Source organism: Sus scrofa, chromosome 9, assembly GCF_000003025.6.
Source record: "Sus scrofa isolate TJ Tabasco breed Duroc chromosome 9, Sscrofa11.1, whole genome shotgun sequence".
In the NCBI taxonomy this organism is placed as follows: Eukaryota; Metazoa; Chordata; class Mammalia; order Artiodactyla; family Suidae; genus Sus; species Sus scrofa.
The window spans coordinates 297,582-311,301 of record NC_010451.4 but is presented as its reverse complement, the minus strand read 5'-3'; the positions used below and the strand labels follow the sequence as shown (position 1 = coordinate 311,301).

The window sequence follows — 13,720 nt, the reverse complement described above, 5'->3', positions numbered from 1 at the left end:
CATGCCGCGGGTGCGGCCCTAGACAAGACCAGAAAGAAAAAGAAAAAGAAAAAGGAAGATTGATCTGGTCTCCCTTCAGCATGAATGCAAAAACCTCATTTTACCGCTCACATACATCTACATTCTATAAGGAGCTGATATGAACTTGGCCTTCCAAGATCAAGCCCGAAGAACCACCAGGCACAAAGAAGCTGGTTTTCCACACTAGCAGAGCCTGCCCTCCACGCGGCAACCTTTCCTAAACAGAAAGAACATGCAGGTGTCGTTTTAACACTGTGATAAAGGAGTTCCTGCTGTGGTGCAGCAGGTTAAGAATCTGACTTGGGTCGCCGCAGAGGTGCAAGTTCAACCCCTGGGCTGGTGCAGTCAGTTAAAGGATCCAGCGTGGCCACGGCTGCAGTGTAGGTCACAGCTGCAGCTCGAATTTAACCTCTGGCCAGGGAACAAAACAAAGCTTCCCCAGAACTTGAAAGACCCAGCAGACTAACTTTCATTGCTCAAAAGAGGTCACAAGCTGGGAGGGAAGGCTTGTGCTCAAGGTTGAGCTTTTCTTCAGAATGCAACTCTACATCTGTTTTGTTTTCATGTTTTTGTTTTGTTTTCTGGCCACAAGACATGTGGAAGTCCTGAGCCAGGGATCAAACCCACCACAGCAGCAACTCAAGCCACTGCAGTGACAATGCCAGATACTTAACCCCCTGAGTCATGCGGAAACTCCAAGACCTTTTTATTTTTCAAATGAGTAAAAAGTTGGAGTTCCCATTATGGCTCCATGGTAACAACCCGACTAGTATCCACGAGGATTCAGGGTCGATCCCTGGCCCCACGCAGGGGGTTAAGGATCCAGTGTGGCCATGAACTGTGGTGTAGGTCCCAGATGCGGCTCGGATCTGGCATTGCTGTAGCTGTGGTGTGTAGGCTGGCAGCTGCAGCTCCGATTTGACCCCTAGCCTGGGAACTTCCATATGCTGTAGGTGCAGCCCTGAAAAAACAAAGAGTAAAAAGCACAGCAGCAAGGCCAATAAAATGGATTGATTAAAATTGAAAATTTAAAAATTACTACTCACAAATGGTATAATGGTTTCATCCCCTTAAGGAAAAGGCAGGAACATAAATTTTAAAATCTTGAAATGGCTGATTTCAAATGAATTTTCACAAGGGGTAAATGGCTTTATGTACTAAAAACTCAGCCCACCATTTAAACAAATCACAACTTGGTTCACAAAAGACTTATAAGTAACAAAAAGCTTTCCAGAAAATGAAGAATGAGTAGGATGTGAGGAGACATTAGGCAGAAGTTTCAGTGAAGCATCCCTACATCTGCTCACCAGGGAATTTGGAGCAGCTTACCACCTTGTTCTTAAGCATGATCTGGAAATAGTTTTACTTTGCTTTTTTTTAACTAGTAACGCAAATAAATAAGAAGCTCATGACTAAAACGTCATCATCTCAAGCATTTTGATGCACTACAGTAAAGCGGCTCATGCTTCTTTGGGGAAAACTAAGGCATTCATAGATACATGATGTAAACAATCAGTGGATAAACTGAGCTCAGAGATTTAATCGCCAGTAATAATTTTTTAAAAATACACCTGGTTTAGCAGCAGGACAAAAAGAGCACAAGCATTTCACATTCACTAAAGATCAGGGGCAGACTGATAAGGACAGAGTTGTCCTTATTTTTCACTGTGCCCATAAAAAGCACTGTCATTCCCCATTAAAAACTAGTTGCTGAGGACTCTCTCCCCATTAAAGCAACAACAAAAATATTTCCCAAATAAAAAAAAAAAAAAGCCTATTTCAAGGATTATATTAGATAACTATATATTCTTTCAGAAAAAAATATTTAGTCCAACATGAAAGTAAGCAGCAACTGAACAACGAATTTAGACCATCACAAGTTCCAGCTTCAGCCTCTTTTATCTCTGGGGCACCTGCCCAACTTTATCTGCTTTCTGCTCTGGGAGTCCTCTAACGACTGCTACTATTAAGAAGCTACTACAATTATGGAGTTCCCGTCGTAGCTCAGAGGTTAACAAGGCCAACCAGCATCCATGAGGATTCAAGTTCAATCCATGGCCTCACTCAGTGGGTTACAGATCCAGCGCTGCTGTGAGCTGTGGTGTAGGCCGCAGATGTGGCTCAGATCTGGCATTGCTGGGGCTGTGGTGTAGGCCAGCAGCTGTGGCTCCGATTCAACCCCTGGCCTGGGAACCTCCATATGCCATGGATGCGCCCCCCCCCCAAAAAAAGAATTCTAAGTATTCTCCAGATGAGACCTCAATTTTTATATTTCCACCTCTTTTTGTAAATAATCCACTAGGAGCAGTAATCTTTTTTTAACCCTTTTTTTTTTTTTTTTTGTCTTTTGTTGTTGTAGTTATTGTTGCTATTTCTTGGGCCGCTCCCGCGGCATATGGAGGTTCCCAGGCTAGGGGTTGAATCGGAGCTGTAGCCACCGGCCTACGCCAGAGCCACAGCAACGCGGGATCCGAGCCGCGTCTGCAACCTACACCACAGCTCGCGGCAACGCCGGATCGTTAACCCACTGAGCAAGGGCAGGGATCGAACCCGCAACCTCATGGTTCCTAGTCGGATTCGTTAACCGCTGCGCCACGACGGGAACTCCTAGGAGCAGTAATCTTAAGAATCCAAGATATCATAAGAATTTACTTTAAAAATTCAAAATTAAGATGAATTGAAAGAATGTAAAGGCGTGGGCAAACCCTTCAAGTGACATTTAAGGCTGTAAGTCCAGTTTTACTGGATCCCCACACTGGCTCTTAAATGCATATTTTGAATAAATATTACACTGAATAATTCCTCCCTTCTCTTCCAGTGTATAAATGAGTACAGACACACCATTTCTGGATTTCTTTTTCAAAAGCAGGAAGCAGCACGGCCGTTTCAATCACGTGAAAACCAAAAGGCTTCTCCCTCCAAAATCAATAAATCAGGTGCCACTTCTTTATGCGGCTGGCACCCCAACAAGTCTGCTCAGAGACAAGGCCATCTCACAGCGGCTAACAGGCCTTCATCACGAGGCTTCCTGAGCACTGGGCCAAGTTACAGTGGGTCGGGGGTCAGAGCCTCTAACCATAAAACCGCACATGCTAAAGTATGAAGGAAGGAGCCTTCTCTGCTCCATAAAAGCAGGGTTTTTTAGGGGGAGGGGGCGCACCCGAGGTATGCGGAGGTTCCCAGGCTAGGGGTCAAACTGCCAGCTGCCCGCCTGCACCACAGCCACGGCAACATAGGATGCAAGCTGTGTCTGCCACCTGCACCACAGCTCACGGCAAGGCCGGATCCCCTACCCACTGAGCGAGGCCGGGGACTGACCCGCATCCTCACAGGTACTCATGCGATTCATTTCCACTGCGCCACAAAGGGAACTCTCCAAGCAGGTTTTTCAATAGCACAGACACCAAGTTCTGGTTTTCCTCACTCTTTAGGATAAATCTAATCCAGTAACTGAAACTCGACCCACTTATCTTTGCTGGAGTGGGTAACCTCATTTGCCCCAGAACGAAATCCCTAAAGAACTCCCTGTGGCGCACATCAAACTGGGGATTCTTAGAAACAAAACACTTGGGCGTGAGCGACAATCTCCTCTTTCAAGGCTAAGCTGCTTTCCATCTACGTGGTTCAGTTTTCCAGATAGTGCAAATCTGGGATTTTACGGCCTCTCCAGTTTACGTTGTGGATTTCTTTTTCCCTACATTTTTTATATTTTACAAAAGCAACAAGGCACCTTAAAGGATGGCCTAATAAACAATGCCTCGGGGATCTAGCAATCTGGTACCCACCAAGAATGTGAACTTCCTGGAGCCATAAGCAACAACACAAAACCCATTTCCACACCAGTACAAGCAATACAGCCAGTATCTCCTTCACCACTGCCTCCCTCTGTGCTTATCGCTCCCAAAAGGTGAAACCAATAAACAGGAAGCAGCTGATGTTCACCTGCATCCAAAGAGTTTTAACCCATCAAAATCAACTTGAGGAGTTCCCCTGTGGCACAGCATGTTAGATCCAGCACTGCCACTTCAGCAGCTCGGGTCTCTGCAGCATTGTGGGTTCAACCCAGCGTGGGTCTATCCCTGACCTGGGAACTTCCATAAGAGAGGCCAAAAAATAATAATAATAATCAAAAATCAACACTTTAGCCCCAGGCAGCTGCATGGGTTTTCTTACAGCTCCCATGCTGCTGTAATGAGCAATGACTTATAACAAAAGGAAATAATGCAAAGCATACGAGGAGTACTCCGAGAGGCGACCAGAGACAATAATAAGCAGCATATTCTTTTTTTTTTTTTTTCCCACACCCGCAAAGTTCCCTGGCCAGGTATCGAACCCGAACCACAGCCATGACAATGCTGAGTCCTTAGCTGCTAGGCCACCAGGGAACTCCAATCAGTACACTCTTAATGACTTCTCTCAGTGCAGAGAAAGACATTAGACTTGGGATCACTTTACAGATAAGTTCACTCCTAAAACAAACTACAGGGCAGCTCCTACAAACTAGAAACGAAATCATAAGCTGTACCTGCGAATTACACTTCTGTGAAAATCGTGTAAACAAGGATGCTCTCATACGCAGTCTTTGTTCTTAGGAAACAGCCTAATCTCTGTGTCCTGATAGCTCCAAGAAATACTACTAAATGAAAGAAGATATAAAAATGATTGGTGTGTTGGGGAGTTCCCATCGTGGCGCAGCGGAAACAAATCCAATAGTATCCATGAGGTTGCGGGTTCGATCCCTGGCCTCGCTCAGTGGGTTAAGGATCCGGCATTGCCATGAGCTGTGGTGTAGGTCACAGACTCGGCTTGGATCTGGCGTTGCTGTGGCTCTGGTGCAGGCCGGCAGCTGTAGCTACAATTAGACTCCTAGCCTGGGAACCTCCATATGCTGCAGGTGCGGCCCTAAAAATACAAAAAAAAAAAAAAGATTGGTGTGCTCCCATTTGTGTTGTTTATAAAAAGTATATATGCTGAATATGCATGTCCACGTCTGGAAGGAAACAGTGCTAAGTCGCACACATCATAATACTTTTACCATTTTGTAACATTTTAAATTTCTACCGTATGACTGAAATGCTTTTTTCTAAGTCTCACTTTAATATACCCTATATATGTCAAAACGTGGGCTTTTAGGTACGGCCCTAAAAAGATAAAAAAAGACAAAAAGGAGTTCCCGTTGTGGCTCAGTGGTTAACAAATCCAACTAGGAACCATGAGGTTGAGGGTTCGATCCCTGGCCTCACTCAGCGGGTTAAGGATCTGGCGTTGCCGTGAGCTGCGGTATAGGTTGCAGACATGGCTCGGATGCTGTATTGCTGTGGCTGTGGTGTAGGCCAGTGTCTACAGCTCCGATTCGACCCCTAGCCTGGGAACCTTCACATGCTGTGAGTGCGGCCCTAGAAAAGACCAAAAAACAAAAACAAAAAAATAAATAAAGACTTACAATTAATACTGTATAACACATTAAAAAGTGCACTACATAAAGGGGCATGAAAAAAATTACTTCACAAAAATAGGAGTCTACATCAAAACGAAAGGGAAACAGTCAATTCTCTCCACACTTTCTGCACATATTATTTATTTGTTTTTAAAAAACTATTCTTTTTTCTTTTGTCTTTTGTCTTTTTAGGGCTGCACCCAAGGCATATAGAGGTTCCCAGGCTAGGGGTTGAATCAGAGCTGTAGGTGCTGGCCTATACCACAGCCACAGCAGCACAGGATCCAAGTCGTGTCTGCAATCTACACCACAGCTCACAGCAATGCCAGACCCCTTAACCCACTGAGCGAGGCCAGGGATCCAACCTGCGTCCTCATGGATGCTGGTCAGATTTGTTTTCACTGAGCCACAAGGGGAACTCCACTATTATTTTCATTAGGGATGCACAAGAAACCTGATCCTCCTCTGTCCTGGTCTAAACCAGACAGATTTCACTATTAACCAGGTCTCTGTTTCAAAGTACAGCTGACCCTTGAACAATAGGGAGGCCGGGGATGCCTACCAGCTATGCCGTTGAAAACCCACGTGTAACGTTAGAGGTGGCCCTCTCTAGCCATGGTTCCACATCCAAGGATTCAACCAGCCATGGATCGCGGAGTCTTACAGTACATATTTATGGAAAAAAATCACACAAGTGGACCTGCACAGTTCAACCCTATGTAGTTCCAGGGTCAACTGCTTTGCCCAGCTCCAGTCAAGAAACGGTAACTAAGAAAACAACAAGACTGATACGAGGCTATACCTCACCCAGGGACGGAGGTCTGAAAGTTGTTCTTTTAAACTAGTTGCAAAGAGAAGCCCCAGAACCACGTTCAATCAACAGATGCTTTTTCTTTGGTCCATAGTGTTTGATAAGAACGTTGTTACCAATGTTTAAAAGTCAAAAATTTCTCCTTTAAAATCGGGGTCCTCACGAAAAATTGGAAGATCTACTAACATTAGGCCAGGATTTCCACAAAGAATTAACTGGAGCTAATTAGTGGGTGTCCACGGTTGGGTTTTTTTTAGTTTTTTGCACCTTTTAGGGCCACACCTGGAGGTTCCCAGGCTAGGGATCCAATCCAAGCTACAGCTGCTGGCCTACACCACAGCCACAGCAACGTGGGATCTGAGCCGTGTCTGCAACCTACGCTTCAGCTCACAGCAATGCCAGATCCCCAACCCACTGAGCGAAGCCAGGGATTGAACCCACATCCTCATGGATGCTAGTCAGATTTGTTTCTGTTGCGCCCAGACAGGAACTCCCAGTGGCTGTCCACTTGAGATGGACACTCTAGCTGTGCTCTTCAATTCACCATAGTCTCCACCGCTTCGCCTTCAAACCATCCCAGAATCTGACCATTTCGTACCCCTCTGCTGCTCCCTCCCTAGTCACAGACCATACACCTCTCACTTAGCTGACCTACTACAATGCCCTCCTTCCTGGACGCTGCTTTTCTTCATTCCCCATTTGGAGATATCCTCTTAATACAGCAGCTAGTGCTGCGGTTATCAGCATATGTTTTTCATTCATTCAACAAACATTTACTCAGACATTGCCATTATTCAGAATTTGCCTGTGCACCAAATTTGGGACAATTTTAGCATCAAAACAATTAATTCGGGTAATGGGCTAAATAACATATAAGTAAAATAAGAATCTCTGAGTCCACACAACAATAACTACACAAGGGAGAATGTACCGTCCTTACTCACAGTAGAATGCAACCATCACAGGATTGCGGATTCAGACTAGAGTCATTATTGGATGTTAAATCTATTAAGCAAAACTTTCAAGAGGAACAGTGTATTTCTAGAGTTTCAAAGTATCTCCTCGCACATTACTTCATGATAGCAAAGGGTAAAAATGCTAACTTTCCAGTTAAGAAACTCAACAGACGTCATTTCAACCAAGCGATCAAATTAACATTTTACCAAAAATGGAATTTCGTGTGGCCCCCATGACGATAAAAACAGACATTATGTTCCTTTTCACACCATACGCTGAGACAACCGAAATGTCATTTCTGTGATACTCCAGCCAAAAAGTTATCACCTGAATCTAATCACGAGGAAACATCAGACAGACCCAAACTGAAGGACACCCTACAAGACACCTTGCCTGGGAGCTTCAAAAACACCAGTCAGGAGAGACACAAGGTATTAACTACTAAAAGCAATGCATTTAGTACCTCTACAGGACTAGATCCAGGACCAGGAATTGTTTTTTAACTTGTCATTCACTTGTATGTGGAATCTCAAAAGCAAAACAAACTAGGGATTACAACAAAAAAGAAGCGGATTCACAGATAAAGAGAACAAACTAGCGGTTACCAAGGAGGAGTGGGAAGGAGCGAGGGCCAGGACAGGGCTGGGGATTAAGAGGCACAAACCATGTGAGAATAAAGAAGTCACAGAGATGGACTGTGCAACGCAGGGAATGGAGCCAGTATTCTAGAACGACTACACATGGAATACGACCTTTAAGAAGTGGGAGTCGCCATGCTGCAACCTGAAACGTATAGAACTCTGCACCTCAACTGTCCCTCGATCTTAAAAAAAATCTGTCCTGGTGGAGCTTATTAGATACGGCTGAAATCGGAATACTATCACTTTATCAGTGTTAGACTTCCTCCGTCTATTAATCATACTACGGTTGTGTGAAAAGAAAATGTTCTTACGAAGTAAAAGCTGAGGTAGAGACAGGAGCACGACTCTCAATGATTCGGTTATGTGCCCACACACACTGAGACACAGAGGGCGCAACAACACTGCAGGCCAAACGTGAACGGGGCGGAACTGCAGGAGCGCGAACACGAGTTCTTTGACCACTTCTTACAACTCTCTACAAGCTGGGGACTGTTACAAAACAAAAAATTCAACACTCTGAAGACCTCACGACGACGCACCTCGGAGTAGCAGTCTACAGTGGTCTACAGTGCTCTCTGCACAACCTGACCTGGGGGCTCTGGGACCCCCTGCCGGCACCCCCTCTCCCCCCACCCCCTACCTACTAGCCTGTGGGCTCTGGGACCCCCTGCATGGCACCCACCCCACCCCGGATCCCTCATTGCTCTTTAGCGCACCAAGCAACCTGCTGCCTAGAACCTTCTGGCTTCCTGCACCCTTGGCCTGGCATACATTTCCTGCAGACATTAACATGCGTCACTCAGAAAGGCCTAACCTGGAGTTCCTGCTGTGGCTCAGCAGTAACAAATTCCAATGGCATCCATGAAGATGCAGGTTCAATCCCTGGCCTCGCTCAGTGGGTTAAGGGTCCAGCATTGCCATGAGCTGTGGTCACAGACGTGGCTCAGATCTGGGGTGGCGGTGGCTGTGGCGTAGGCCAGCAGGTGCAGTTCCGATTAGACCCCTAGCCTGGGAACTTCCATATGACACACGTTCAACCCTTAAAAAAAAAAAGGAGTTCCCGTCGTGGCGCAGTGGTTAACAAAACCGACTGGGAACCATGAGCTTGCGGGTTCGGTCCCTGCCCTTGCTCAGTGGGTTAAGGATCTGGCGTTGCCGTGAGCTGTGGTGTAGGTTGCAGACACAGCTCGGATCCCACGTTGCTGTGGCTCTGGCATAGGCCGGTGGCTACAGCTCCGATTAGACCCCTAGCCGAGGAACCTCCACATGCTGTGGGAGCGGCCCAAGAAATAGCAAAAAGACAAAAATAAAACAAAACAAAACAAAACAAAAAAAACATATGTCTACCATGACGCCTTGAATTGACAGTTAAAAAGTTTGAAAAAAAAAGGAAAGACCTAACCTAATTAAAAGTTGGAATTTCCCTTCCCCCAGTACTATGCTCTTCCGTGTATTATTTCTCTCCACAGACCGTGTTGCCACCTTATATCCTAAATATTTTATTTATTTATGGAATCACCTCTTTCCCCACTGAAATACAAGTTCTATTACGGCAGAGATTTTTATCTATGTTTGTCCGCCACTGAATCTCTAGCCCCCAAAATGACTCCTAACAGACAGCAGACTCTCAGTAGATATGTCCTGAACGAATTCTAGGTACTTATTCAGCTCATTTAATAAACCTTTGTTTCCTTCTGCTCTGCTTCACTGTTTTGTTCAAATCTGCTGCTCACAATCGCCTAACCTTCATGTATAAAAACAACTCAGGGGAGTTCCCGTGGTGGCGCAGTGGTTAACGAATCCAACTAGGAACTTGAGGTGGCGGGTTCGGTCCCTGCCCTTGCTCAGTGGGTTAACGATCCGGCGTTGCCATGAGCTGTGGCGTCGGTTGCAGACGAGGCTCAGATCCCGCATTGCTGTGGCTCTGGCGCAGGCCGGGGGCTACAGCTCCGATTCGACCCCTCGCCTGGGAACCTCCATATGCCGTGGGAGCGGCCCAAGAAATAGCTAAAAAGGCAAAAAAAAAAAAAAAAAAAAAAAACTCAATTATAACAAACGACAGAAAAAAAGCAAAACATCCTCATCTTCTCAAATGTAATTTTTTCCAATACACGAAAAACGACCACTATCGTCAGCCTGAGAAGGAGCCCGAATAACCCTGCAGAACGACAAGCAGAGGTGATGGGACGTCTGTGTCCCAGCGGCCATCAGCTCCTGCCTCCTCCCAGAGCATCGATCAGAAGAGCCGTCAGGAGGCAGGTCCCTCCCAGACCGGCGCACGTGGCAGGAGGCCATGCGGAGAGCCCATCGCCGACGGCAGGCTCTCCCGTTGCTTCAGCCTGCGGCCCGGCACCTGCCCGCGAGAGAACCAGGAGCTGCCCCGCCTGCGGCAGCCCTGAGCCTCACCACCGGGCCGCTTCGGGCAGAAGCGGGCCCTACGCGCGCCCCGGGACTTACGCTGCGAGTAGAGCAGGATCTGAAACTCCAGCAGGGCGCAAGTGAAGAGCTGAAACACGTTCTCCACCCCCAGCAGCTCGAAGACCTCTCTGACAGGAAAGTCGAACAGGGGCAGCTCGCTGGTGCTCGGTCTCTGGCAGACGATGGGCGCGTAGACCCCGGAAAACTTCAAGGAGCGGCCGGGGGGCGGGAGCGGCACCTCGTAGAGGACGTTGTATATGTAGCTCTCCAGGGGCAGCGGGGGCGGCTGGGGCGACGTGACCGCCCGGTGCAGCTGCTCCAGGACGCTGCGACACGCCTTCATGAAGGCCATGGGCGTGATGAGGCAGATGCACTTGGAGACGTAGAGCGTGTCCCGGCTGATGTCGTAGGAGTTGAGGCGCTGCAGCTTGGTCCCAGGAGCGCCCCCGCCGTCCCGCAGGCCACTGTGGTCCTGGCCATCCGGGGGCGCGTGGAAGACGTCATACTCGGCATTGTGCATGTGGTAGAGCGTCTGCATCGCGCTGCAGATCTGCTTGCTCGTCACCTCCTCGTAAAACGTGAGGGCAAAGCCAAGGTCCGCGAGCCGTCCTCCCTTGTGATGATGAAGGCGTGAAACTGAGGCTCCCTGGGGTCGGCCTGGGTCTTGAACGCCAGCCCTTTGGGCATGCACAGCTGCAAGACAAGGGGGCACAAGTGGCGAGACGCTCCCCCGACCCTTCTCTCCGAACCCCAGCACAACCCGTTCACTGAACGAGCACCTACTGTGCCGGGGCTTTGGAACATCAAGACCAACACAGCAAAAATCAGCCCTAAAGAACGCCCAGGCGGAGTTCCTGTCGTGGCGCAGTGGTTAGCGAATCCACTAGGAGCCATGAGGTTGCGGGTTCGATCCCTGGCCTCGCTCAGTGGGTTGCCATGGGCTGTGGCGTAGGTCGCAGACGCAGCTCAGATCTGGCATGGCTGTGGCTGTGGTGTAGGCCAGCGGCTCCAGCTCAGCTTGGACCTAGCCTGGGAACCTCCATACACCTCGGGTGCAGTCCTAGAATCGACAGAAAGACAAAAAGAAAAAGAAAAGAAAAGAAAAGAACGCCCATGCCAAGACACACAAGTAACTAAAACCACGATGCATTTATCGAGGCTCCAACAAATGTACATAAAATGCCTGAGGAACACAGAATGAGCAACACAGTCTGGGACATCAGAAGAGGCTTCAGAGATAAGCTTTCCTAGAATTCACCAGGTAGACAAGAAAAAGAAGGGCATTTCCGAGGCACAAAGAAAATGCACAAAGGGAGTTCCCTTCATGGCTCGGCAGTTACCAAATCTGACCAGGATCCATGAGGTTTCGGGTTCTATTCCCAGCCTGGCTCAGCAGGTTAAGGATGTGGCATTGCTGTGAGCTGTGGTGTAGGTTGCAGACGTGGCTCGGATCTGGCTTTGCTGTGGTGTGGGCCAGCAGCTGGAGCTCCAATTCAGCCCTTAGCCTGGGAACTTCCATGTGCTGCAGGTATGGCCCTTAAAAAAAGGAAAAGAAAAAAGAAAATGCACAAAGGAGGTAAAAGAACTAAAGAGTTTTGGCAGGTGGTTAAGCATGACAGCATGTATTAGGAACTGATGCTAGAAATATATCTAAAACCAGACAGATGCAACTTCATACCTAAAAATAAAGCTTTTGACTCCATCAGCTCACAAGTTTCTGTCATCAATAAAACCTCTTTTCATAGGAAAAGAAAGGGGGTGTTGATTTCATATAAAGCAAGGAAATGACATAATCAGGATAAAGAATCCGTTTTCACTCTAATTCAGCTGGGTTATATAGAGAAACGTGGACCGCTCATCCAACCGACCTGAATCAATCAGTCCCCACTTCCCGCTCTCACACACACCGAGCTCCACACACGGACTGCCCGGAGGCCGGCTGAACAGCACAGTACGGTACATCCGTGAGCCTTGAGCGTGACTTCTCAAAGCCGAAGGGTTTCTGGGCTTTGCCGAAAGGAAATAAGCGCCAGACGAGGCGTCAAAAAACTTGGGGCTAAGACTCGGTGTCCTCGTTGCGAAGTGAGGACAACACGGTTCGCTGTGTCTGCTTCACAAGGTTCCCTCGGGCATCAAACAAGACCATCCTCGAAAAGTTACTAAACGTGGCTGGGAGCACAGTTCTGGGACGAGACGACGGTGTTTGTGAAGCTCAGCTGCTCCTCAGCCAGGGGGCCCTGAGCCCGTTACTCAGCCCGTCTGGATCTGAGTCTCCTCGGCTGTTAAGTATTGTGTGTCTGTGCCTGTGTGGGTTTATTTTTTTCTTTTTAGGGCCGCACATGAGGCATATGGAGGTCCCCAGGCTAGGGGTCAAATTGGAGCTGCAGCTGCCGGCCTGCACCACAGCCACAGCGACGCAGGATCTGAGCCGCATCTTAGACCTACACCACGGTTTGTTGGCAACAGGGGATCCTTAACCCACTGAGCAAGGCCAGGGACTGAACCTTCGGCCTCATGGACACTAGTCAGATTCTTAACCTGCTGGGCCACAAGAGGACCTCCTACGTATGTTTACTTAGTGCTGTCTACATCCGGGGTACTGTGGGGGATTAGACGAGTGAATTCATGTAAGGTACTCATCACAGTACCTAGTACCAAGTGAATACTCAATACAAGTTAGCTTAGTCATGGCAGCATTCTTCTATAGATTTAAAATGCTGCCCTAGGGAGCTCCCGTAGTGGTGCAGCAGAAACGAATCGGACTAGGAACCATAAGGTTGCAGGTTCGATCCCTGGCCTCGCTCAGTGGGTTGCAAGCTGTGGTGTAGGTCGCAGAGGGGGCTTGGATCCTGTGTTGCTGTGGCTGTGGCATAGGCCAACAGTTGTAGCTCAAATTCAAACCCCTAGCCTCCATATGCCATGGATGCAGCCCTGAAAAGCAAAAAAAAAAAAAAAAAAAAAAAAGATTAGAATTATAATAAAACAAAAATACCAATTTCTGCCATATTACTTAAATGTGTTCCATGTACCTCTTCTTTTTGGCATGCAGAAGTTCCCAGGCCAGGGATCGAACCTGAGCCATAGCAGTGATAACCCCAGATCCTTAACCTGCTGAGCCACCAGGGAACTCCTATACAACACAGATTAGGAGAAAACTGTTTTTTCCTTTTTTGGCCAAACCACAACACCCCTGGGCCAGGGACTAAATCCAAGCCACAGCTGTGACCTATGCCACAGATGCAGTAACACTGGATCCTTAACCCACTACACTGGGCTGGGGATCAAACCCACGCCACCTCAGAGACAACACCAGATCCTTAACCCACTGTGCCATAGTGGAAACTCCAGAGAAAACTGCTTTATATCATGTAATATCAATGCTATAAGCAGCCAATAGCTCAATCTCACTGAAAAAAAAAAGGTTCACTGACCCAA

General features: G+C 47.7%; 1 protein-coding gene across 1 annotated transcript in view; it reads right to left on the bottom strand.

Annotated features, from left to right (window-relative positions):
* DENND5A (DENN domain containing 5A) overlaps positions 1-13,720 on the bottom strand; it is an 88,963-nt gene that overhangs the window by 46,033 nt on the left and 29,210 nt on the right. Inside the window, 2 exon segments of the mRNA XM_021062252.1 lie at positions 10,325-10,879; positions 10,882-10,978. Coding sequence (XP_020917911.1) covers positions 10,325-10,879; positions 10,882-10,978 — 652 coding nt within the window.